Source organism: Pseudopipra pipra, chromosome 2 (genome assembly GCF_036250125.1).
Source record: "Pseudopipra pipra isolate bDixPip1 chromosome 2, bDixPip1.hap1, whole genome shotgun sequence".
NCBI lineage: Eukaryota > Metazoa > Chordata > Aves > Passeriformes > Pipridae > Pseudopipra > Pseudopipra pipra.
Window position 1 is genome coordinate 88,957,028 of NC_087550.1, and position 27,222 is coordinate 88,984,249.

At 44.2% G+C, this 27,222-nt stretch overlaps 1 protein-coding gene across 13 annotated transcripts in view; it reads left to right on the forward strand.

The window, feature by feature from the left end:
- Positions 1 to 697: 697 nt before the first annotated feature.
- The window catches only part of MAP4K4 (mitogen-activated protein kinase kinase kinase kinase 4), a 170,480-nt gene continuing 143,955 nt past the window's right edge, over positions 698 to 27,222 (forward strand). For all 13 annotated transcript variants that reach the window (XM_064646328.1, XM_064646329.1, XM_064646335.1 and 10 more), the window contains exons 1-2: positions 698 to 838; positions 1,220 to 1,285. In XM_064646328.1, the coding sequence (XP_064502398.1) occupies positions 782 to 838; positions 1,220 to 1,285 (123 nt within the window). In that variant the 5' untranslated portion in view covers positions 698 to 781. The remainder of the gene's footprint in view (positions 839 to 1,219; positions 1,286 to 27,222) is intronic.

Sequence of the window (27,222 nt, forward strand, 5' to 3'; positions counted from 1 at the left end):
CCTCCTCCCCGGCTATCTTTGTCTGGCTCGCAACACCCCGCTCCAGCCCCGCGCCCCTGCCCCGCCGCCGCCGGGACGCGCAGCCCGTGCCCGCCGGTGCCCGGCGCCGTTGGATGCGAGGGCAGCGCCGCGGGAAGGGCTGGGAGGCGGCGGGGGCTCCGCCGCGCCGCTGGGCGTGAGCCGCCCCCCCATGCGAGAGCGGGGCCGCGGCTGCCACTGCCGGCTCCCGGCGTGAGCGCCGCCGGCCGGGCTGGGCCGAGCCGAGCCGTGCCGTGCCATGCCCGGGCGCGGGGCGCATCGTGAGGCTGCCAGAGGCTGCCGGCCCCGGCGCCGCTCCTGCCGCCGCCGCCGCGACATGGTGTGAGCCCGCTGCCGCCGGGGACGCGCGGGCACCCACCAACCCACCCACTCACCCACCGACCGGCCGGCCAGGATCCTCGGGAGGATCCAGCCCCGCAGTGCAACGCGGGAGGACAGACGGACAAACCGCAACACCCCCTCTCCTTCCTTCTTCCTTCCTTCACCTCCCTCTCCCCCCTCCTCCTCCCACCATCCATCTATCTATCCATCATCCCCCCCGCCAACCCCTCCCAATGCTGAAGAGTTTCAACCCGGCGGGGCTGGAGTGAAGAAGGGAAGGGCGGAAGGGAGGAGAGGAGAACAGCGGAGCGGAGCTTCGCGCAATTCACAGCTGCTCCAGGGAGGGGGGAGCGGCCTCGCTATTATTTAACAGAGAAGAAAAAAATACTAAAGGAAAAAAAAAAAAAGAAGAGACGGGAAAATGGCGAACGATTCTCCTGCAAAAAGTCTGGTGGATATCGACCTTTCCTCCCTGCGGGTGAGTGCTGGTGCCGGGGGCCGGGGCGGGGGCCCCCCAGGGCCGGCGCGCCCCTTGCCAGGGCTGCCGGTCCGGCGGGGGTGGGAGCGGCCGGTCCGGGCCTGGGGCCGGTGCCGGGGCGCGGGGGGCCCGCGGCCGCGTGGGGGGAGCCCTCCCGCGGGGGCGGGCGGGGGGAGCGCGGCCCTGGGCTGCTTTTCCTTTGTTTGCATGTATTGGCATGTGCGTGGAAAAGCAGGGCGCAACAGCTGCACGCCGCCAGCAGCCGGGCTCGCTGGCTGGGCTCTGCCAGCAGCCATCGCCTCACAAAAATGTAATAACCCCGCTTCTCTTCTCCCCCTGCTCCCCTCCCCCCCCGACCCCGTTGCCCCTTCCTCCTCCTAGGACCCCGCTGGGATTTTTGAGCTCGTGGAAGTGGTTGGCAATGGCACGTACGGGCAAGTTTACAAGGTTTGTGCAGAATTTTTTCTCCTTTTATTGTTGCCGATTTTCCAGAGGGTTCCCGGTGCCTGCGCCGGGCTGGGCACACGGCTGCAGGCGAGCCACCCGCTGTGGCAAACGGAACAGTGAGGGGTGGTAAAAGTGTTGTCCTTGTCATTGTTGCTGGCCGTGACAAGTTTGTCAGCTTCTTGGCTTCTGCTTTTTCAAAGGGGCACAAATTGCTCTCCTAAGTACCCATCCCGAAATGGTGAAATAGCTCTTTATTGTCCTTATTCCTCCCTGTGCTCCCTCTAGAGAAATGACCAAACCAAGTGGACGCTGTCAGAATGTGGCCAGGTTATACAAATAGGTCCACAGGCTTATTCTAATTTGCTGCTGGAAATCCTCATGGAAGTTGCTGCTGCTGCAGTGACTTTAGACAAAGACATTGTCCTTAATTAAAATTGTCACCCGGTTTCCTTGTTGGAAAACCTTCAAAGTGCTGAAGCTATAGAGTTGGGGGCAACTGCATCTGATCCCACTGGGCTGTGCTGTAATGGGGGGTGCAGAGTGACAGTAATAAGTGATTGAAGCAGGAAAAGCTTATTTTGTGAAAACCAGAATTCCCAGAATAACCTGTTTGACAAGTGTATGACTTTAGAAAATAGAAATCGGACAGTGCCCATGTGGGTGTGAAACTAGCCTACTTTTTTTTTTTGTTTCTTTTTTCCACTTTAGTGTGCAGTCAGTGGAACAAACAAATCTTGAGATTGCATGACTGCAGTGAGTGTTAGCTACCAGGATGACTAATTATTCACACAGACTTAATACTTGGCTTAAACTGTAAAAATGCAAGATACATTTGGAGAGGGAAGGAGAGAGAACTGAAAGTAGCTGTTTGTTTGGGTTTTTTTAGTTGTTTTTTGTTGTTGTTGGTGTTTTTGTTTTGGTTTGGTTTTTTTGCTTATAAACAAGGCAGTGTAATTGGTGAGTTTCCCTGATGGCAAGATACTGCTGCTTGCAGCTCCAGTAACTAAATAAAGCACTTTGGTGCCTCTTCTGCAAATGAAACGCATGTCAGTATGTTTTGAGGGCGTGAACCTCAGCCTTCCTGATGGAGAAGTAGTCTGCCTGCGCAGTGTGTGAATTGCATTTTAAGACTTGAGGTGGAATAACCAGGCTGCTGCTGTTGGCATAGAGATGGAAAAAAGGATATGGCTCGAAAAGTCAGAGGAGAGGAAGGAGATGAGTAAGAAGCTGCACTTTGACACAACTATGACCATTTAATTTTTTCGCCATTTTTTTTCTGAAAATTGAAATGACACAATTTAATTTTTTTCTGTAATCCTTTTGCTCCCAGAGCTTGCATCAGCTGAACCCTTTTTAAAAAAAAAAAAAAAAGTAGGGCGTGAATGTGTGACTTGAAACTCTCCTGTTAATTATTACAATTTGGTGCATTGTTTCTTGGCTTGCTTGTTAATGCTTTGAGTTAATTGGCAAAGTTTTCCGTGGTTTAACAGTCTTGACAATAGAAATTTTAAATTTATTTTTCCTTAGGTACGCTAGAACTCTCCCAGAATAGTTAGCATTAGAAATTAAACTCAAAACATGCATTTATTGACTTGGAAGAGCTGAATGAAGACCTGATGTCTGAGGGCATTGCGTCGGGTGTCACTGATAACAGGGGGAGCAACAGGCACTCTCCTTGCTTGCTATAGAGTCTGCCAGACAGTAGTGGATTGACAGTTGTTTAAGGTTGGGTTGGCACTGCTTCTTCTTCTTAGGCATTTGCCCACATTTATATACATAGACTGAAAATCTGGACACCTAACAGAGCCTTACATAAACAAAAAATACTAAACCAAAAGACTTCCTTGCTGTGATAAACATCCTTTGCAGGGCTAAGGGTTGGACTTGATGATCCTTGTGGGTCCCTTCCAACTCAGCACATTCTCTGATTCTGTGATCTTTCTTCTTAAAATAATGAAGTTATGTAAAAAAAAATTAATTATTGCAATAGTATTTAACTTTTCTTGGCCACTTTTTTGTTAGGAAAAATGCTCCAGGAACACCCAGAGGTGAAACTCTGTGTGTACATTTTGAGGGCTTTCATAGGAACTGCTTAATCGAGGGAAAAACGAGGTTACGCTGTGTTTGCTTGTTGCTTTCCGCTTTCCTCCTACCCAGCAACCACTTCTTGAAATCCCTCTTCCTGGATGGTTTTATTTCCCTTTTAAGCGGTCTGTCATCCCCAAGGACTGGGGGGTGGGGTGTAGGTTGCCTTTGAGGAGCCGTGCTCCGAGATGTAGTTTGATGTACTTCCACATTCGAGTATAGGCATCAGCGATGATGTCACCCGGGAGCGGGATTGGCTGGCTACCTGCCACTGCGGGGAGGACACGGAGGGAGTGGGAGAGGGCATGACGTTATCTCTTTGTCTAGCTCATAAACCCGCCGATGATGCCGAAGGTCGTTTGCCTTGCTGGGGAGTCTGCTTTCCAGCAGCGGTGGGAAGGGGACTGCGCCGACCTGTTGAAAAGCAGAAAACAGCCCTGTTTTATTCCTCTTTGCCTTAACTGAGCTTGCTGGAAATAGCTGATCTCTCTAGCTAGTGATATTTCTGTAGCTAGTTCTAACTTAGCTTTTTATTTAGCTGTATATAGGTGTATAGATGTATAAGCAAGCAGGAAATGTGAGGGCAGCACTTGGATATTTGGCACCTAAATACAAGTGGAGTTACTCCCTGTCACTGAGCAGTGTGAACCCTCCTGGGATTTTATGCCATTGAATGGGTTGGTTTATGCGAAGTGTACTGTGGGCCTGAGACCATAGCGGTGAGGTATTAAAAATACTAAGTTTTATTTGCTGTGCCTAAATTGGGGTAATGAGTTTAAACTGAAAGAGAGCAGGTTTAGATTAGATATTGGGAAGAAATTCTTTACTGTGAGGGTGGTGAACCTGGGAACAGGTTGCCCAGAGAAGTTGTAGATGCTCCATGCTTACCAGTGCTCAAGGCCAGGCTGGAACTGGGCTTTGAGCAACCTGGTGTAGTGGAAGGTGTCTCTGCCTATGACAAAGGGGTTGGCACTACATGACCTTTAAGGTCTTTTCCAACCCAAACCATTGTGTGATCCTATGATTGTGAAGTCTGTAGAGTTTACATTATTTTCATCTTCGAAACCTTGCTTACACCTCTCCCATGTGAAGAAGTCTTGCGTTTCAAGAGGAACTTGTTACAAAATGGTGAACTGGGGGGGGGGCAAAAAGAGCCTGAGGTTCCCCAGCCCTGGGTAGCTAAAAGAAAGGGGTGTTTTGAGGAAGCCTTTGCCGAGCGCAGGGCAAAGGGCAGCGGTGGGGATGGCTCATTTGTCCTGCGGCCAAGCAGAGCTCCTCTACTGCTCCTCTGAAATCCCGGGGAATCAAAGTCCGCATGGAAGTTGTTTGCCCTTTTATAGTTGATGCAGACCCCGAGAACAATGGCGTGGAAGTTGCGTCTCTTAGATTAGTTAGAAAGCAAAGGGTTAAACGCTGCCAAGTACAGCCGGCAGAGTTCCCTCGGAGCCGAGGCAGGAAGGATCGGCCACAGAACCCCCTGGGTCGGCAGTCTTAAAACTTTTAAGGAGCCTCGCGCCTTTGCTGGCGTTGGGAGGGAGGAATTTCCCTTCAGTAGGTCGGAGTCAGCTGGCGGGAGCCGAGCGGCGTGTGCGGGCCGGCCCGGGCAGCGCCCTGTGCCCGCGGCGGGGGCACAGCGGGCAGGAGCTCCCACCGCGGCCCCGCCGCCCCCCCTTCCAGCAGCCTGTGCCACCTTCCGCCAGGGGCAAGCAGGGGAGGATGTGAATGGCACAGGAATCGGCAAGAAATAATGGTGTTAGCATGCAATTGTGCTTTTTGTGCTTGCTGCTGGCTTGTGGTGCGGTTGGGATGGGGGATGGATGTGCCACCCCTCTTCTTTCCTCTTGAGTGAGGCCAGTCCTGCTTCGGTGTAACTGGAACTTGTAGCCAGCTCACGAAGTGATCAGCTGCCGTAAGGGGTTTTTTTGATCTTTTGCAAGTAGTGGAGAAGCATTTTTAGTATTGCTGTGGTTAGATTTTAGTTTTTCACATCCAGTTGTAAGCTTAATTTGAAGTTTGGCTTGCACCAAATGAAAACTCTTCTGAAATTGGTCTCAAGATAAGGTTCGAACTAGGTGTTTGCTTCCCTTCTGTGTTTTTTTTTTTTTTTTTTTTTTTTTTTTTTTGTTGTTGTTGTTGTTTTATTGCAGAAATTACCTGTGAACTAAAGGCAACTGGTTAATACTTTTAAAATTTCGAAGTTTCTACCACCTGATCGTTCATAGAGGCTTTTTAACTCTGCTGTTGAGACTAAACTGTGTTACCTTGCTCAGTCACTTCTGGTTTTCTGTATGTGTGTGTGTCTGTGTTTTTTAAGACATCTAACACTTTAAAATAGCTGTTGTGAGTGTGCTGTTACATCTCACAGATAGACATTGTAATTCTCTTGTGGCAGCAGTGACTGGGGGGGAAGGATATTTTTGTGGGAGTTCTGAGACGTAACAGGAGTGCACCAGAAAGATGAGAATTGGGGTTGATACTCCTAATTGCCCTCAACGAAGGCTGGTGTGACTTTCTGAGAGCCTTGTAATAGTTAATTCATAGTGAAGGCTTCTTTTGTTGATTTATGTTGCAGCCTTCCAAAACTTCATGTAAATGATGTGTATTGTCTAACGGCTGGCTCGTAAAAGGAAATGATGTAAGATGTGATCGTTTAAATGCTGATTTGAAAATAAATTAAAACTTGTATAACTGTTTTCCCATGCTAAGGATACCCTGTTTTTGTCTTAATGGAGTTTATATCTTAGGAGGTGACTGTGTTGGGGGGTAGGAAGAGAGGACAGTGCTTGGTGTTCTCTACTAACTCAGTTAAGGTTTTTTTTTCCCACCTCCCTCTCCTCTTTGTTTCTTTCACTGCTAAAGGGACATCATTGTGGATTCAAGTGATTTTGTTAAACATGAATACAATTCCAGTCTTATCACTATAAAGACAAACTGTACTCAGGATCAGTGAGGTCACTGGCTTTCAGGAACTGGTCCAGACCAGCTCTCTCAAGTATGAACTGCCCTTCTTCCCTTCCTCCTCTGATTTTTCGTGGATTGTGTTGCAAAGTGAGTGTCTGCCATTGGAGAAATTGCAAAGGACCAGGCAGTGGCTGGAATACAGACATTTTTTTTGGGTCCTGCAGCTAGATGTTTATCCTCCTGTCCTCTCCCAAACTGACTGAACTTTTGACCAGTTCTCCATCACCCAAATCCTTCTTAATTAAATATACAAAAGCTAGGCAGGTGGCCAGTGGGGATTACTGATATTTATTTTTATTAAAAAAAAAAAGAAAAAGAGAAAAGAAAGCAATGTGTCAATTGTGGGTAACCACATGTCCCTCTTATTCTTCCTCCCCCAGTCCATCTGTCTGTTTGCAAAATGTGTGGGTTTTTGTATTTTGTCTTAAATCAAATTGCAGGTTCCTGGGGCAGGGACTCATTATTCCTGGAGTAAATAGAAGAGGACCCAGCACTCTGGGACATGGGAACATGAGTGTGTGCAGGGCTTTGAGGTGATGGATGGAAAAAGATCTAGCCCAGAGTTTTATGCTGACTCTTAAGAATTTTTTTTAGCTTTCTGTAGGAATATATTTCAACTGGTGTGGATAAAATTTCAGTTGAAATCATCTCGTACTCTCTCTTTCCTTTTTGCATGCATGTGCTCTTTCCCCATTGGCAATGGTAGGGGTCATTTCTCTGGGTTTGTATAGGTGGATGGTTTTCCCCATCAAGGTCTCTGCACCTTGCTGCAGGCATGAGGAAGGTGAGCTTTATCGGTAAGGCCCAGAGTAGGGGTTTTTAGTAGTTTTGGGATATTGAAGAAAGACGAGGGGAAAACCAGGGAGCTACACCTTCCATTTCTTGTTTAATTTTTGCTCTCTCCTAGTAATGTTGCCTAGTTTGGTGGCATGTTGTAACTTCCAGGCACCAGAGCCTTGACGGTAGTGTGCAGAAATGCATGGTTTGGGCTCTGTGATGATAGCAGATCTGCACCTCCCACCCTAGGGAATGATGTAGAGGAACGTCCCCAAAGGGAATCCAGCATTACAAGAGGTGCTCACCCTTTGCATTTCTCTGCCTTCAGCATATACATTTTTTTAGTATAAATTTTTGGACTAGAATTCTAGCTGACTTTTCTCATGTGGTCTAGCGTGTGTTTGTGTATATGCATTATGTTCTAGTCATCTTCTTTTCAAGTGGTACTTTCTGTTGCAAGAGTGATTTCAGCTCAGTAGGTAGTGTACCTACCTTCCTGAGACCTGTTTTCCTTGGAGAAAAGTGGTATTTTTGTTTTTCCCGTTTTACATTTCTGACTGTACACTCTGGCTCCCCAAGATGTTGGATGACATTGATATTTAAGATCAGTAGCATTGATTTGCAGAATGTGAGCTTGACTATAGTCAAAAGTTACAATAAGATCCTTATCTGTGTCGTTATTTTAGGTCCCAGCCCACAGAAAGTGGTGGAAAGAATTCAGCTTGCTGAATGAGAGGTGGATTTGGAAGGGGATCTCATAGCTTTGCTCAAGAGTTCTCTTATCAAATACCTTATGTTTGTAGTTATGCATCCCCGATTATTTCTCAGGTCAGCACAGGCTCAAGAAAAGATACTGTTGGCTATAAAATCGGGCAGCTATGGGAAGGGGGAGGAAAAAACGCGCAGCTGAACATACCTCTTGAGAACTTTGAGGTAGCTTTGAATATAGAGGATTTTGACATTGCATCTCGGTATTATTTCCAAAGTGTATTTTCTGCCTTGAATGCAGTGTGAAACACTTTCACAGAGGCACAACAAATACGGCACTGATTACAAACTGTGGAGTGCTGCGGAATGGTCAATATGCTGTTGAGAAGTTCATTGTACCTCCACCTAAGCCTCATTCTCGGTCCCTTGTCATGTCCTGAGCAAGGTTTGATGTATCTTCTCCCAAGTGGCCACGGGACTCTGCAGTCCTAACTTGTGTGGTGGCTATGTCACTGTTAGAAAAAGGACAGATCAGCTTTCCGAAAGAGAAGCAAATGCAGACTGTAGTCCTACAGGCAGAGCAGTCCTCTACTCTCTCAGGCTTTGTCATCCTGCAGCACAGTGAAGTCTGCTGTTCTGAGTGTAATGAATAACTACAACATGACCTCAGTGGTGGTGATTTTAATTTTCTGCTGATTGGGAAACCTCCGAAAAGCACCACTAAAAAAAGATGAAATCACAGAGACTGGGGAGTGGAGATGCTGACCCTTGCAGAGGACTTGCACTTCTGAGCCACATAAGGATTGGAAAGATGTATGGATGCAGAAGGCTTCTTTGTACTTTATTTAGAAATTGGTGCAGCTAACTCCTATCTAGTGCCCTGTGCAGCTCAACTGTAGCAGGCATGAAGGGTGTTGACATCTCCCAGGGATTCTCCTGTGTCGTCCTCCTGGTTGATCTTGCATTATAGTTGTAAGTGAAGGATGAAATCTATGGGAATATTTGGAGTTAGGAAGAGATAGTGGAACAGTTGAGAGAGCAGCAGTCTATTGAAGGTGAATTTACAGAAGAAATCAGAAGGTGAAGAAGAATCTGGCTTATGTGTTGAGAATTAATTAGTGGACTGTTCACAGTTGTGGGAAACAAAAAGTTGCGTTGAGTCAGGAAAGTGCTTAATATAAGAAAAAGTAAGGAACAGCTTAATTGTCAGTAGAAACACATTAGCATATATAATTTATATTTAAAAACTAATATATATATTATGAAAGTTATATTATGGAGTTCATTAGCCAGCCAGGCTGTGGGGCTTATGCACACCAGGGGAATGTTTGTTTACACAGGTTTTTATGCTGATTTTAGCATGGCCCAGGCTGAGGAGACCTCCTTTAGCCCACCTAGCCATGTTGTGACCATATGCCAGAATAAGGAATGTCTTTTGGGGGAAATAGTTTAGCACTAGTGGCAAAATGCTGCTTTCCCACTGGAGCTGCCCCTCCCTGAGTTGCTCTGGCACTGTAGCTGTCATTATTATTATGCAAACAGGACACTACAAGTGCTAACAGGTCCTGATCAGCCTGTCTAGCAATTAAACAGCTAATGTGGTAAAACTCCTAACATGGATGCAGTTATACTGGTATTATAGTGCTTATCTGGTATGTCTCTGTCACCTCCATTTGGAGCTGTCCCATGGCATGTTGATAAGAGCTGTTCTCTGTGCAGGGATCACAGTGACTCATAGGTTTGTACCTGTGGCTAAAGGAGCTGCATGGACTGTAGCCACTCCTCCTGGAGCAAGGTCTGGCCCTGGAGAAGGTCTGCTGTGGGCTGGGGTCAGGGATGTGGCTGCTGGCACTGTTGGTGGTGTGCCATGGCCATTTGTCTGCTTTGTCCCCTGCCCCTGTGTGACTTGAGCACCCCAGTAACTCCCTGGCTCTGGGGCTGTTGGTGAGGTCCGCTTGCTTAATGCTCTTCTTACCACCCTGGCCGAGGAAGCCCAAAAGGATCCCTCTGGTCATCTTAGATCTGCAGCTTTGGAGGCATGGATGCTGCCCCACTCTGTACCTGCCTCTGAGGTTTTTTCTTCTTCTAGTGTTGCTTTCCACATGGAAGTGCAAGTCCACATGTCCATTCATGACACCCTTCTGCTTTCTCTGGCTACTCACTCTATGGTGTATTATCCTCCCAAATGACTTCTCTTTTTGGTATGTTCATGGAGTTCCCCTTAGCTTCACTGCATATTTTAGGGTTCTGAAAATCGTGCTGGTTTTAGGTATAAATGTTTGGGTTACCATCATTCTGTGTTGGACCAGTCCTTGGTGTGGACTTGTTGGCTCTGGTTCCTGCACCTAGCAACTTCACTGGAGGACAGAGGTGAAATGGGAGAGTGTTACTTAGGTAGGTAAAAAAATGACAGCAGCTTGAAATAATTAATTGCATCAAATCTGAATTTTATTAACTTCCGGAGGACTACCAAGGCCATAGTTTACTCCTTCTGGTTTACCTCAAAGCTGATGCACTTTGTTTAGGATTTTTGCATTTGGCACTGTTAAAAATTACTTGAAGTCTTAAAAATACAACAGTCAATTTTAGTTAAGCTCTGGTAATTTCAATTGCTTCTTCATGGGATTTTGTGAGAGTAGCTGTAGGGGATGACAGTGGGCAAGAGTTCATGATTCTAATTTTAGCTGTAAGCTCAAACCAAAATAAACTGGTCTCAAAACTTGCTCACTAAACTTTGAACTGTCTAATGATATTGGGTTCTTTTGTTTTCAAATTCAGGAAAGAAAAGCTTACAGTCCATGGACCTTAATGTGTTATCACAGAGTATACTGTGCCCTACTTGGGTTTATGTATCTTAGAGTCAGGGACCCCCCAGTATTATTTAGGTTTATTATTTTTTCTTCATTTTTATACTTCCCAAGGGAAATTCAGTACAGTACCTAAAAGGAAGCATAACTGTGCAAAGCTCTTCTCAAGAGGGAATACTTGTAGCTGAGTTATAAATCCTTGCATGTAGGATGTACCCACATAAAGAAAATCAAAATGCTGATGGACTCTTAGCTGTAGTCCACTACCATGTGCTAATGCAATAATCAAAATAATGCTTGGGGGAACTGGTGCAGCAGAATTTGCAAATAATGTTGAGGTGTTTGCTGACTGAAAGCCCTGATTAAGTTTCTTTTGTGCTTCCCAAAAAAACTGATAGTGCTGTTTAGCTCCAGTTATTAGTGGCCTGATAGGTGAAAAATGCATTTTGTAGTAAGAGCTGTTGATACACACAGATGCTCAGTAATTTACAGCTTGTTTCTGTACAATGGGCTTGGATGGTACTTTTGAAAGATGCTTAAGTAGGGGTGGGCTGCTTACTGTCCTTGTGCCTTTAATCTGAGCTGTGTGCTCTAGGACTCACGGTGTGTGGGGGGGGAGAAACAGGGGAATGGCATCTGAGAATAACTATCCTAGGATGAGATAAATTGCTCTTTACCTGAGTCTTTGTCCGTTAGTTAAAATGGGAACTTTGGATGAATATCTCAGTTTTATGTCTTCTAGATGTCTTAGGATTGGACAGGTTGACCCCACTCTGTACCATGCATGTAGCAGCTCCTACAGTCCCATCTACTTCGTGGGACATATAGTAGGAGTAAAGATGCCTTTGTAAGTGGAAATATGAAAGTGATTGACGTGCGAAAGCCCCCTTGCCCATCGCGGAAGGGAAACATCCATTTTCTCAGAAGACTCATAAGTAAATGACCTGTTTTTGCGTTTCCCAAGAGGTGAATGTGCTTGCCCTGAATTGGTATTCTTTGCACTCTTATGTGGAGGCTGGGAACTTACCCATAGATAGGTTTATTTCTGCAGAAGTTCTGAGGGATCTGGTTGAGAAGAACTATCAATGTAAAAAGCAGTCAGTGCCTTGAGTCTTTTCTATGTGCCTCAGCAGTAAGCACTGGGGTCTTTCCTGTTCAGGTAAATTAAACTTTTATTGAGCATCCATTTAATCTAGGTTACTGTTTTTGAGGAGAGAATTATGGAAATACTTTAGTTTTTTTGATAGTGTTGATAAGGATTGTAATTAAGTGCCTGACATTCAAACTGGTTTTTCCAAATGTCTGCTTCTCTGGAGGGTATACTTTCCCATCAGACCTGTTTGTTTTTTTAAATTATTTGTTTTTCCCAGCTGTGTCATTATATTGCTTCTCCCTATCTGTAAGCTCAGCTAGTAGAATTCAGTCTGGTTACGAATTTTACGTTTAAATCTCAGCCTGTTGTAAATCCAAGTATCTTTTCTCTAATTAACTCTGGGGCTTTTTTTTGGGCTGTATCTTGGATCTTCCTTCGGCAGCTACAGTCCTGAGGTACTTGAAGTTTCATATTGCACACTATTTTTTAAACTTCACTGTCAGTTGCATGGTAATCTCCTGTATAAACATAGAAGGAAGTGGAACTCTTGTGTCATTCTCCTCTGATACTCTAGTTATCCACTGTGCTTTACTTCGGAGTGAGGATGTGGGAGGGAAGTACATGGGGCAACTGATGTAATTTATGCCCAGCCGCTCAGGAAATACATGACAGAGGTATGATCCAAACCTCTGAATGCAAAATGATGTGCTTTAATCAAAAGGTGTGCTTTCTTTTGCTTTAGTGGTAGCTGGGATCAGTTTTCACACTTCCAAGCCAAAGAGAGGGAAGACTTTGCATGCTGACCCTCTGGTCTCTTAAAAACTGTTCAGAGGAAGGGTCTAAATGTCCTTGGGTGACTGGGTGGGTGGATCTCATAGAGTGAGCCTCATGGTACCCCTGCTTCTTTTACTTGTGTTTGTGGTGGAATTATGATGTGCTGTCCTACAGTTGGCAAGGTTTCTGTTTAAATGAGTTTTGCAGAAAGGCCTGAACTGAATTGCTCACATTTAACTGTGTTGCTGTCTGTAACAGAGGTGAGGAAGGTATTAGTATATTTTACCATGACTAAACAGCAGCTTTAATACCTTTAAAATTGGTATCTTGACGTTTATGAGCAGATATCACATTACAGTGATAGCTTCAGGGGCCTTCTGCTGCATATGAGAGCTCTGGGTTGATTTAGGAAGCAAATAAATAGAATTTTAAAGCCACCCTAACACAATCAAGCATGTTAAATCGAAAATGCAAGGTGATGCTATATCCTTAGATTATCCTGTAAACCGCTGTTGCTTAGCAGATGAAGTTAATGATGTACTGTTACAGAAGAAGGAGCAAAAGGGGCAGTGTTGAGAACCATGGGGGAGTCTGGGATGTGAAGGACCTCTCTCATAGAATCATAGAATCAGCTGGGTTGGAAGGGACCTCCAAGATCATCAAGTCCAACCCTTGATCCACAACTGCTGTGGTTACTAGGCCATGGCACTAAGTGCCACATCCAGTCTCTTTTTAAAAATCTCCAGGGACAGAGAATCCACTACTTCCCTGGGCAGCCCATTCCAATGTCTGATGACCCTCTCTGTAAAGAAATTCTTTCAAATATCCAACCTAAACCTCCCCTGGCACAACTTGAGACCATGCCCTCTTGTCTTGCTGATCTTTTCCTGGGAAAAGACACCAACCCCCACCTGGCTACAGCCTCCTTTCAGGTAGTTGTAGAAAGTGATGAGGTCTCTCCTGAGCCTCCTCTTCTCCAGGCTGAACAGCCCCAGCTCCCTCAGCCTCTCCTCACAAGACTCGTGCTTGAGTCCCTTCACCAGCCTAGTTGTCCTCCTCTGGACCTGCTCCAGGACCTCTCATTTCACAGCAGGCGTTTTGTGCACCAGTGCCATACCCTGCACCTGAGGGTGCATACGCAGGAGTCCCTGTGCCACAGGGTTTGGGGCTTTGACAGAGCTGGCACGTCTCCGGGCTCCCTTAACTTGTTGCCTTCGCCTGTGTTTCTGGTGTGGTCTTGTGGGGGAAGAAAGAATGTCAGCTTATTAATAGTGACAGCACAGGCTTTCTCCTCTTCATCTGTTAAAAAATCACTGGAATGCTTTGAATAACAAATTAATGAAATTTTTTTTTTTTCTTTTTAATCCAAGCATTGGGAAAGGTGCACTTTGCTCCTTCTTTTCCCACACGTGAAACACATTGAAATTCTCTGATCTGACTTGTCCTTGGGGACTATGGAAAACATTCCATGCAGCTCCCCCTGTGCCTTTTCACCAATAGTTAAGTTCTGGGGTGATGACAAGTGAATAGGGAGAAAATGTTTCAAGTCATGTGAAAGAAATGTTACTTGTTAAATAACTTGAGTGTTAAAAGAAGGAAAGGGAAAAGCTTTTCTTAGCCTTTGTGCATCTTATATGGCAAGGAATGAAAATCTTTAATATTGACCTAATTTTATTTGTATTTAAGATCAAAGAGCTCTTGTGAATGAGTTGCTTGTCTTATATGTCAGTGACTTTAAGGTTTTCTGAATGGCTTGAGGCAGTAAATCAGTTCTGAGTAATGCTACCTTTCTTTAGGTTTCCTCTGAGGTAATGGAAGTGTGTTCTGGTTTCCTCTTCAGGAATACAGATATATTAGTTAGTGAGCAGACTTCTTTCCAGCTAATTGCTGAGTTTGGAGGTGCCTCCTCATGAACCAAGTTTTGTCGCAATGCTTGTGCATTGGTAAGGAATATGTTTTGTGTATGTGTGCTATGGTTGCACTGGGCTGTATGGGAAAGGGGAAGATTTTATTTTGTGTTCCCCACTAGAAGGATTTTCTGTTTCAGAAAGGAGAAGGGAAGGTTAGGCAGACAGATGGAACACCTTGGATGTGGTGTCTGATTACTTTATTCCAGCAAGGAGAGGGATCATATGGTACAGAGCTGTGCTGAAAGCACCAGGTCTTGGAGATGCCTGGGCTTGCTGGAGAATCTACTGATAATGTGGGTTTTAATCTTTCTCTGTAACTCAGATAGAAGAAGATCAGAAAATGGCATGTGAACAGCATTTCAAATCTGTAAAGACAGAATCAACTTAGTTTGTAGATCCTTTTGAGTTTTGAAACAAAGCCAATAGACTTGTGTATTAAAATGTGTTACTGCTAATATTCGTTCACTCTATAGGATCACTATGCTTAGGAAAAGAGGAGATTCTTCTTAAGGGAAGAATCCTAAATCCTCTTCTTTTTTCTTTAAGAATTCTTTTTGCGGATGCCATTGTTGGTTGATGTGATATGGCACATGTAGATGAAAACTTACTGAAGAGGGTGTGGGTGGTACAGTACCTCCAAGGTGGTAGTTGTGTCTGCTGAGCTTTGCTTGTGGGTCTGCATCAGTAGTGGTGGATGCTGCTGACTAGGCCGTGCCTCTTCTCACCTCCTTGGCTCTGAGGCAGTGCTTGTTGTGAGAGTGAGAGGTGCCCAATAAATGGGAAATCTCATAAAGCCACTTGTGTTGCTTAACTTTACCAAAACCTGGCTCTTTGTCAAGGTTAGCTCAAAAGTTGGGATTATGTTTTCCTCCAAGAACCCTGGTTTGAAGCATCATTAATTGTGTGTCAGTTACCATATGTGTTATGATAATAACCAAGAGTGGAAAAGACTAGATTTATTTTAGTAAACATTTCACCTGGTAAAAATGTAATAGTTTATCTGCCTTCAAAGGCCATTCCTTTTTCTCTTGTGCAAATTGTGCACCCAGAAGCAGTACAGAGTGTTTCTCAGAGAGATATGTTTATAACGTGACCTTGAGATGCTGCTCTTCCTAGGAGGCGGGTGGGGCTGTTCCAAGGATGCTTAGTCCTGAGTTTCTTTGAAAGGCACAGATTGAGTTTGCCTCTGCTATGCTGAATTCTGTGGGTTTCTTTTAATAGTGACTACGGACAACTTTAAAAGATGATAAAACCAATATGCTGAAATGACTGGGGACTTGTGTCTGAATCACAGCTGTCAGCAAAACCACCTAGTTTCGGGAACTGTTCTGCGTGATGGCAGAAAGTCTTGTCAGCACCCAAACCAAACTTCTCTTCAACAAATACGTGATTTCATTGTTTGAATGTTTTGAGGGAAATGTTTTGAACATCTTTGCTGTCTTAGGCCCGCAGGATTGCAGACCTTAGCAGATTATGCAGACCGTCTGTGTGTTTACAATTTAAGAGATGTAAATGTCATTTGAGAGACAAAGAAGTGTGGTGGAATAAGAGCATGATAGAGGTAATCCTTCTTCTGCAGAGTTCAGGTGTATATTGGTTTAGTTTAGATTATTTTTTAGATTATTTTGGTAAAGCTAGATGTGCTTTGACTCTCCAGGAACAGACCCTGTCTGCTGAAGTCAGAGGAACTAAACTGAGTGTCGGCCTGGCTCTCTAGCTTGTGATTAGAGCCGTGTGGGCAAAGACTGGCACAGTTTTGGTTTGAGACAATGCTCACTTGTCACACTTGAGAGAAAAAAGTATTCTTTCTAGTTATAACACTTTTTGGAAGTGCCTCAGGTCTTAAACTTCTTTGACTTATTCTTTAATCTTTTCTCATATAATGAATTTTCTGATTTTGCCCTTTTTCTTAGTGATGGCAGATTTCTCTCCCTTTCTATGATTTGTTTTGTCCTTCTCACTCTCTTCCCTCATACTCATCTGATGTAGGTGAATTCCTCCTGCTGGCCTCCCTTCCTCTACACTCATCATGCCTTGCATTTCTTCCTCTAGGCTTGTCTGTGGCTTATTTGCTTTTTTTGGTATAAAAGTAACTGACAAATAGAAAGGATATGGTTAAATCTGCATGACCTCTGGTATCGGCTGTAGTTCTGCCAAGGTAAATGAGAGTGAGGCATGTTTGTTTTTACATGAATGTGTTGCTCCACATGCATTCTGTACCTTCTTTAGATCTTTATTTTGTGGTCTCTTTTTACCCTGGCTTTCTGTCCATTTTATTCTGTCCTCAACACTTTTTTAACCTCAGGGCTGACTTCAGCTGTGTTTGGATTTGTGGTACAGGTCTGAAATCCTTACAAGGTTCATGAAAAAATAGATGACTAGGTAGATGGGAGTGAGAGAGCCCGTTTACTCTTCTTCTCCCCCCTGCTTCTTTGTGGAGAAGGCCTATTAAACCCTCTCTTTATTGGTCATTGGGAAGATGTGTGCCCAAGCTTCAGGCTTACCTCTGCTTGCAGATCTGTCTTTTGTTACCCTGGGGTATTTTTTTTACCCCCATCTTTCAGACAAAAGTGTGGTGCAATCTTATGAAGTTAGGGTGTTCCCCACCAGTGGACAGAGGAGCTCTGCGGGGCTGCTCTGTGCTCTCCCAGGGCTCTTTCCGCTGGGATTGAAGGTGTGAGGTTTGGATATGCTAATAAAGGATATTGAAAGTCTTTGTCTAGACTAGGCATGCTGCCCTTGACACATGCTTTGTTGGTATAGTTAAAACCTCGGGTGCTTAGTGTGTGCTAACCTCGGGTGGTAAATCCACGGCTAGACAAGCCCCCTAAGGAGGTAGTGGATGAGGTGGGGATTTCTTTGCATTAGTCTTTGCTGTAACTTCAGCTGGTGCCTGAATGTAAAACTGGTAATAAACAGCCATAAACCCTGGATGATGCTTCTCTTGTCAGCTCCTGTCTGAATAGGGGCTTTTTCATGACACATGCTTGTTTGCTCATGTTTCTCTTTTAAGGAAAGCAGTTAAACTAGGCAATAACCACCAGTAATTCACTGCTCTGTTAAGCATGTAATAAACCAAGCCCCAGATCCCTTGGTCTCGAGCCGTTAGAGACTGCTGCCCTTTGTTTCTCTCGTGGTAGACAGGAGGGAAGAAATGGGCACAACCAGCTTGTTAGGTGTGGGAAGGACAAAAGGGTGGCTGGACAGGGGAGAAGTGTGATGATGTGGTGCTCCTAGGATAGGCATCGCTATCCTTCCCAAAAATTGTGGGATCACATCCCAGCCTTTGCTCTGTCTCTGTGATGGCAAAACATTGTGAAGTCTGCTGCGAATTTGTTTTAAAAAGGAATTGCAGCAGCTTGTGGTTGATGTTGAATGATGTGCGGATCTCAGCTCATTCTCCTTAGTAAAGCAGGCACCTCTTGTTGACTACAAGGCTTGCTATCCTCTTCTGACCTTTGTTTAACCCAGGTGCAGCCCACCTGTGAGCTAGCCAGTAGCTGATTCAATTCTGCTCTGCCTGCACTCATTGCTAAATACAGCCTTCTAAATTACCAAGTGGACTTTGTTGCAATTTTTTTGTTTTCTTTTGGTTTGGATTTTTTTTTTTAAACAAAGCTACTCCATGCAAGTGTTGGTGCAGAGTGGAAACAAAGGAAAGGCTTTAACCAGTATGTGGATACATGTTTAGGACAGGTGTCTTACAGAGTTCTGGGAAACTCTTATTGTAAAAACAAAATTTTTGTTTGAAGATCTCTGAGCTGTCCCCTTAAGCCTCAAATGCAGCCTCTGGAAATCAGTTTACTCTTTCAGAAAGAGAATGGTTTCATGCTCTTTCTCTGCATGATTCTGTGAAACGCATTTCCAGGGGTGATCTTTCTTACACTTATGCAGAACAAATTTTAGGAAAACGTTCCACTTTCTTCTCTCTTCAGATTTATAAAAATGAACTCCATCATGACTTTTCAAAGTGTGGGTTTAAGCAAAAGCTCTCAAGGCGTTTCAGTGCTGGTTCTGATGCAGCTGTTAGTTTAAGGAATCTTTTTTAAACTGGAGGTGGTTGTTAATTATATTCAGGAGAGGAAAATGCAGTGTTGAGCTGGATAAACTGTAGTTTAGCTGATACTTATTTTGAGGTTGGGTGTGGCAGGTACAAAAGACGTTCTGTAAGAAACATAAAAGGAGAAAGACTGGTTTAAATTTTGATACAACTGATTTTTAACAATCTTTTCTAAAATTTTCTCCTTCTGCAACATATTTTTAGCAGCACTGCCATGCAGGAGAGCACCATTGCTCCCTGCCACCCTGCTTCCACTGCCTTGTTGCAATGCTTCTGGCTTTCCAAAATGCGATGTGACTTTTAGATGCTCAGTGCGGTTCACTGTAGGACAGGGAGTATACATGAGCGTTGTTTCTCAGTCCTCTAGGTATAAGAGGTGCCTAGTGGCTCTGTAAATGCTAAATGGCAGTAAGACTGTTAAGTGCTAGGTAACTGGTAGAGAGGAAGTGGGGGAATTGAGGGAGGAGATCTGGTTGTCCCTGTGGGTCTCTCTTTAGCTGGTTGGCTTGCAGTTTCCATGTGGACCGTCACCACATCCCATCTCTGGTTCTGTGGGTTAGCCTGTGTGATTGTCCCCCTGAGACTGTATGGGTATCATGGCCTTAAGAAATGGTTCATTCAATTTGTCAGGATGATAATAACATTTGATGGGGAAAGCTTTATATGTGGAGTGACTGCCCTTGGAGCCTGAAGCTTAGTCACAGTTTTCCTTGCTGATTGTGCTTCTCCTCTCTGAATGCATCCAGGGCCATCCGCTCCGTGCACAGGAGTGATGCTCTCCTCTTGGGAGCCATCCACCACTCTGCTTTGATTCAGACTGTGCTGCCCAGGAACTGCTTTCCTGCCCTTGCTGGGAGTGGAGCGGGTGGGAGAACAGGGACACACACCAGGCTTACTATACTTGGTTTCCCAGCCTGCTGGGTTTACCAGGTGAAGTCCAATTAGTTATTTATTCAGATTTTTGTCACATCGTGGATTAACTGAGGCGTGCCTAAGGGTGTCTGTGACCTTGTGCCATATCGTGAGCAGTGGGGGATGGAGAGACTGATGTGCCTCGCTCCAGCATTAGGCACAGTGATTGCCACTGTATACTTACCCAGTCTTTCAGGTGCTGGACAGGAATACAGTGATCCCTCTGGGAGTGTCAGGCAACAAATTGTAAGGATCCAAACTCTTACTCAGATATCTGCAATTTTGAATATACTCACATAGCCTCTTTTTCCCTAGGCAAACCATGATTGCATCTATTTTTTTTAAGATTCCCTCCTCCCCCCTCCTCTTTTGATCTGCAGGGAGGTGACAGTTGTGGGAGGATTGAGCCAAGTCTGTTTTTTTAGGTATTAGGAGGTACTTAGAGGAGTTTCTGTTCAGACCACCATCTGGACAAAGATTCATTTACTGAGGAGCTGCACTGGTTCCAGGGGAAGCCTGGTCATGTGGAGTGTGTATGGTACTAGCAGGCTGAAAAGGCCGTAAAGGAAGGTCTAGGCTGCTATATGGTTACTTTAGGGCAGTGTGTTTTTTTGAAGTTTTTACTGGGTGAAAAAAAACCAGGTAGTTGGTACAGATGGGCAGATCTGTTTTTCAGAGGGTTTGGTGCTGACCTCTGTAATTCATAGGATAGGCAATGTTAATTGTTAATTGTTCCTATATGGCAAATTCAAAAATAATACAGGTGCTCGAGTACTTGGGAATCACTTTTTCCTTGGATTGGCCTGGACCTGTACCCATCCCATGCAGGAATTGCTGAAAGCAGCTTAGGTTCTTGGGAGGAGTTTAAATTGCAGCAGATTTCCAACTTGACCGCATGAAGTGTTTGGCTCTTGCCCTTGGACACGGATCCTGTTAGTCCTGCTCTGCTGAATTTAACTGGCTGTGTTTCATGCTCTCTGTGCTGGAATTGATTGCCAGGGGAACATGGCACACATGTCTCACTCTGTGGGCATCATACTGGTGGGGCTTTACATTTAGGCACCAGAAGGATTAAAGGGCACACTTTGAAAAGATACTACTTCATGTCGCTGATAAGCGGAGCTGAACAGGCGGAGGGAGAGAGGGGTTAATGCCCCTTTTACCCAAGGTCTTTTTAAAGAAAGGCAATCATTTAGCTTAAATATACATCCACAGTTCATTCCTGTTTAAACTGAAATTACTGAGTAAAGAAATGTATCCTGGGAATAGATTAAGCTGAATGCTGGGAAAGGAGCACATATCTCTCAAGCTCAGTTGACAGCGATATGCTTCAGGGTTTTCTGTATTAAATATTTGATAAATCTGTAGTAGACTTGAATCCTGCATGGTTTTAATTACTTTTGATTTTTTAAGCCTGCAGGATTCTGACATTTTTTTTTTTCATCGTGATCCTGTTTCATCATGGAATGAGCACTTGGGTATAATCAACCATAGCCACATCCTTGTGACGGGCATACCAGTCCCTGTGGAGCTGGACATAAGGCTGGGAGGTGAAAGTTCTGGTCCTGAAATTTGTTGCTTCATAAATATTTGATTAACTTTATTATTTTAGCATAAGGTTGGTTTATTGCTATTTACTATATTTTATTAAAATTCTACTATTAAAAGTGCAAGCATATGTATTTGCTTCTAATGAACCCTTTCTTTCTCTGCTGTTGCCAGCAGTTTGCTGTAGGGTTGTTAGCAGCCAGTGCTTCCAGGGATTATGGGATGGGAAAGAAGGAATGGTGGGGAAGGATTTCCTCTTCCTATTTACTTTGAAGTATTTTATGTCAGAAAATATTTAGCTTTTTTTAGCTTTTTTTTTTTTTTTTTTTTTTTTTTTGGTTTGGTTTGGTTTGGTTTTTTTTGTTTTGACTGGAGAGAGGCTGATTCTCCCTGTGCATTTTAAAGCAGAGTTCTGGATCTTCCTTTGCTGTTGAGTTATATTTGGAGGGTGTTTGCCTGTCTGCGTGCCGTAAGCATGTAGGTGCCAATGGCCTCTGTGCCTCTTTGCTTTTTTCCCCCCACTCCCAGCTGAGCAAAGGCCAGACCTTTCATCTGTTCCCTGCGTTGCATTTCCAGCCTTTGGATAAACTTGTCTTGCTGGGAGCCACCAACACAGGCAATTCTGCTGAGCAGATGCACCTGCGTTATCTCCCTGTGTAATTTATGTCAGCTAGTGTGATGGTGTTCTCACAACACTGAATGACGAGAGAGGTCAAGAGGAATAAAACAAACCAACCCAACCATAAGCAGTTGTTTGTAGCTGTTTCAGACAGTCTATTCTTGCTGCTGCTTTATCACTGTCATGTTTTGGGCCTGCAGACTCTGGACTGTAGAGAGTAAGGAAAAAAAGTCCATCCGCGGAGAGAACTTTGCTTATTCACAGTGCACATATCTTTCCTAGCAAGAATACATGTTTTTTAAGGGAAAAGCACTGATCCCATGTGAGCAATTGTGATATTTTGTTGTGAGTAATCAATACATCCCTATGCAAAACAGGGCTGCTAGAAGTACTTTCACCCAGCCAGAGGTGCAGGCCAGTAGTTGACAGTCTTTCCCCATTTCTCCTTATTATGACCGGGTCTGCAGCTGTTTGTCTTTTGAGAGACCCTTTCTGGAGAAGTTTTTTGTGACTTAATTTTTTTTCCCCTCTCCTTGTGGTATATTCTTGGTCTCTGAATTTTGCATTCTCCATCCTTCAGAGTTTTTAATACTTGGGAAATTAATCTTTCTTTAGTCTGTTTTCCATAAGGTTGTAGGTATTCAAGAAATGTTGGAGACAGCCAAAACAAAAGGCCTTCCAAGACAAAAAGTATAATACAAGCCACCTGAGTAGCTTAGTGTTCTTCAGCTGCCCACTAGTGACCCTCCTTTTCCCTCAGTCTCGGGGGCTCCGTAAAGTCTCTCCCCTCTGGATTTGCCAAGTGCTCTTGCCTATAATCACTGGTAATAAAAGCATGCTTAAGATCTGACGAGTGTCTAGGTATATTCTTGTCAAGACTGTATGTCTCCTCAGTCTCTGCAACTTTTTCCAACAATGAGTGTGGATGGAGTGCCTCAGACCCCTAAGCTGCAGCTGAGCGAGCGGCTTGCCTGGGGGCACATGCTTGGCCATTTCCCTCTTAGCCCCTGCCTCGGGCAGAGACAGGTATGGGACAGATCCTCATTTTTCAGGAAACATCAGGGAGGTTATGTTATATATGGTTGGGTAGAGGATGTGTTTGCTGTGTGCACAACACTGGTGAAACTTCTGCTGAAGGGCTGTGGCTCACCCCACTCCTTTCTCTGAGACTAAATGTGTTTTAAGGGGACTCTGCTACTATGGACAACCATGGAATGATGCTCTCAGCATGGGTATGGGTCACAGGGACACAGTCATATAGCTAATGAAGGTTGGTCTGTATCAGGGCTTATGTTAGCCGTGGATGACTCTCTGGCTGACTGCAGGTTGGAAAGCTTAAGCTCAGGTGGGAAAGCCTGGTTGTGTTGTCTTCCTCTATCACCTGCCTCTGCCGATGCTCATCAGCACCTGGGTGTTGCCCAACGCTGGTTTAACTCCTTGTCAATTCATCTCTGTTATACAAGTCATCTGCTGACAAAACAAAGATCTGGGTCACTGCTCTTAAAATAGATTCAGCATTAGGCAAATTGCTCAAGCAAGCTCTCCTTTCCTCTGAGAAGACAATGTCAACTCAACCTCATAGGGATACCCCTAACAAGCGGAGCATCCTACTGCAGAGGCCCTGTCAATTTAGCACACTTGCCTAATATGCTTTTAAAATGCAATGCCCAGCTGTTTGCACAATGTTTGACTTGTGCATGAGAGAGTAAGGTTTTCTTTCTTTATATTAATGCAGATCTGTGCATCAATATGAATTGTTTTGGGTCTTTTTGTTGGGTTTTTTTGGAGTTTGTTTTTTTTTTTGAGGTGGTCTTTGGAAATCTCTTCTTTCTTTGTGCTTTGGTGCCTGGAAGTGTGATTGGCATGTTTAACTTTATCCGTAACAGCTGTAATAAATGATATCTGTACAAGTTGATTATTTCCCTTGCTTAGGCAGGGTTTAGTGGTGCCACTTTCATCTTGATAATAGTCATCCAGTAACTGCTCTGAACACATTGTGCCAAGCTCACGTGTGGGTGCACAACTGGTCAAGGTTGAATTACTCATGAAATTCACTTTTAAGGTCACAGCCGGGCTTCTGCAGACTTTGATCCTGAGTTTATAGGACGGCTTGCTGCACCACGTAGCCTTCTGCCAGAATACTGCGGACTTCCTGGGCCTAGGCTGCAAAATGTACTGCCTGGCAGTTTCTTCTGCTTGTCCAGGGGATTTCTTCTACTCTGAAGAGGGCTACTGTCACTGGGAGTGGGACTGGAAAACAATGATTAAAAAAGGGGAATTGGAAAGCAGGATGTTGGTTCTTCTTGCTCATCGGAGTCCACCTCTCTGTTGACGTTATTGTGGGCATGGATTTGATGAATTGGGAAGTCTAGGTGGAATTTCCATTTATGAGGCAAATATGGTTTGGTGTCCCATGAATGTGTTCCCTGCTTGACCCCTTCTCAATCTGGGTTGGCAGTAGCAGAAAAGTTCCTCTAATGATAGGGGAGCTGGCAGTTTTCTTCTAATTGTAGAATCATAGAATCATTTAGATTGGAAAAAACCTTTAATGCCATTGAGTGCAACTGTTAACCTAGCACTGCCAAATTATGCCTTAGAAAACATTGTATGTTTTTGAGGGAGAGGTGGGAGGGCAGCATGAGCCCTCATAATTTTTACCCTACCCTAACTCTTGCTTTGGTTTTGGGTTATACCCCAAGTAGATGCTAGACAAGGTTGCGGGCAGTGCCTTGCTGTTGTGTGAAATCAGCACAAACTGTGCACCCCAGCAAGGCTTTGGGGGAACAGATGCCTTCAAGATGGATCTAACAAAACCAGGCTGCTGAGCAGAGGGCTACGTGTGCAGGCAGGTAAAATACTGGTAAGAGTTGTGTGCAGCAGCATTGTAAGTGGAGTTTCAGACTTCTGTTTGGGCAACAGCAGATTGCTCTCTGTGTGAGCACTCTGCAGCCCTGAAAAGCAGTGGCATGAGCACTCACTAAATATAGGCAATACTGGCATTGCCTCTGCAGTGTTTTAGCAAGAGCACTTGGCTAGTGTGGAGTTCAGATGAAAGCTCTTCCTCTGGGCCGTGACCCTTTATCTCCTTCCCCCTGAAGGCTACTCCAACTATTGTGCTGTAGAAAAGTCTTGGTAGAATTGGTCCTGTCCTCTTTTTGAAATTTTAGTACTTGCATGAATAAAGGTTTGATTGGTTTGGGAAGGACATGGTACGATGCTTTTTGTGATATGTCATCACGTGCAGTGTTTCCTAAGAAGTCTTGAGTCTGCACAGTTAAGGATATTGAAATATTGTTCAGATGAAAGGGAGGATGAAGGGTTGGTTTTTAATGGTAGTTCTTTCACTTGGAAGAGGAGAGGTGAGCATGCTAGTACCTACTTCAGCCCCCTCCCGACATTGTACTTTGAGGAAAACCAGAATGTCTCAGTATTTCTGAGGGGTGAGAAGGGAGTGCAGGCTGAACTGAGAAGTGGCTGTTGGCAGGTACCAGTTTTACCCCCAGTGAGGGACTGAGGAACAGAGGGGATCGAATACTTCTGTAGATACTGTGCTCAATGGGAGCAGAAGGCTCCCTCTGTTATCAGGCCTGTATGTCCCCAGTGGATTTTAAGTCCAAACTGTCTCTTGTCTGTCAGCTAAGAACAAACCATTTCTTCTCACAGACTAGAGGAAAAATCAAGGATCACTGTGGCAACTGTTAATAATGTTTTTCTACCCTAATGTTTTTCTCATGATGAAACGTTGATTGTTTCTTTTTCCTTGATGATGAAAAAGCAGAAGTGCCAGGCAGTGATTTTAAATGGCCCTCTTCAAAGGACATAACTACTTTGGAAATTAACTCCATGCTGCCAGTGAGATTAGTCCTGACCTGGAGCCTAGCATTTGCCTTTTCATTTTGGGTTCTTCCCAGTCCCAAATCCCAAGTCTAATCAATTTAAACAGAAATTTGAACTGGGAAAAGACTTTGTAACTGTTTTCCTAAAGTAGCAGATGCTCATCCTGTTGTAGCCTTTGTCACTGATGGATTGGGAGCAGAAAACTCTGTTACTTGTTTGCCCCAAATCATTGCCAGGAAGATGGACTGAATGAGGGTCAAAAATTGTTTCAGGTGATTGTCAGTCTTTTTATTTCAGCTGTACTGAAGTTTTGCTGTACTGAGCCCAGCACTAAGGCTGAGTGACCTTCAGCTACTGCTGCACCTTCATCTGTGAACTGAGGTCTGGCCTTGATTTTATGCTTTAACATTTTAATCAGAAAGGGTGAGGACTGGGACAGAGAATGTTTTGCTGGCACATGATGGGTGTACTTATGAAATCGGGCCCAAAGTCATGACAAAATCAAAGTACTATGATGCACAGAGTAGGAATTTTCAGCAGAGACAGTGCTGAGGTGCTGTATGCTTCAGTTGCTTGCTGTATCTTTAAAAAGCAGTTGCCTCTGTCTCTCTCATTTCAGCATTTCTTTTACAAAATTACAGTTAATTTGGCCCAGAACTGGGTTTTTTTTGTTTGTGTGTTTTTGGTTTTTTTTCCCCAAGGGGTGGAATATTCATATGAGCTAGAAAAACAGCAAAAAGTAAATACAAGTTTGCTGGAGTGGTCTTGCTGCTTGTGCTGTACCTTTAGATATTATTCTCTTGGCTGGAAATGTTGAGCTAAATCTTAACTGGGGTTTGAATGGTGAAATCACATGACATGCTAATTTTGGCTCAAAAGGTAAGAAAACAAAAGGAAGATGAATAGAATGGTCGACATAATGCAGAGAGATTGAATTAGTATGTTAAAGCCATATGTGAAATACTCCTATTCAGGCATTTCATGCAGCTTCACTGCTGTGTTGTTGCTTGGTCTCCTCTGTGTCGTTACTATGAATTTTTTAGTCTATGAGAGAAATGTGTGTGTACTGCACATCAGAATAATATAAATCATGCATGTTAACATACTAAAGGGATAACTCTAACTGCTCTGTTAGGCTGATAGTGTCTTTATAATCAGGACATCTAAATCACTGCTCTCCCCTCAATGTATGAAGCTGTGACAGCTGTTCCTTGGACATTCACGTGCGTGTATTCATTTTTAGTTCCTATATCAATCACTAGCTTTATACAAGGCTTGGTCAGGTTGATAAAAGACAAAAAAGGATCCTGTCTAATACAGCTTACAGTGAAAGTGGCACAGTGAGTTCCTTCTGCACGAACAGCGGTCCCCTGATGTATCAAGGAGACCTGATTATACAACAGGACTAATCAGCTCTGGATGCTGCCATGAATTATGGGTTGGCTTAAGTGCTGCGATACACATTTCTGCCTTAAATTGATGTCAGAATCAAAACAGAAAACCAGAGCAGAAAGCCCAAATGTCGACGAGGCTTATCTTCTTTAGGTCTCTATCGGAGTTAAAGAAGAGGTTTCTTACTGTAATTATAACCTGTCTCTTCTATCCAGGCTAGCAAGAATAAACCAGTTTATATTGGAACTTTACTGCATGATGTTACACAACTATGCTTATTTAAATGTGGCTATTTTTGTAATATGTGCATTGTGCCTCAATGAGAGTAATGGATAAAGAGTGTTGACCCACTGAAATGTAGCTGAATACAGAGGTACGATGTTTATGGAAGTTACAGTGAACACACCATGTTTGCACTTGGGGCAGAAAAGAAGGTGGAAAATAATGAATGTGG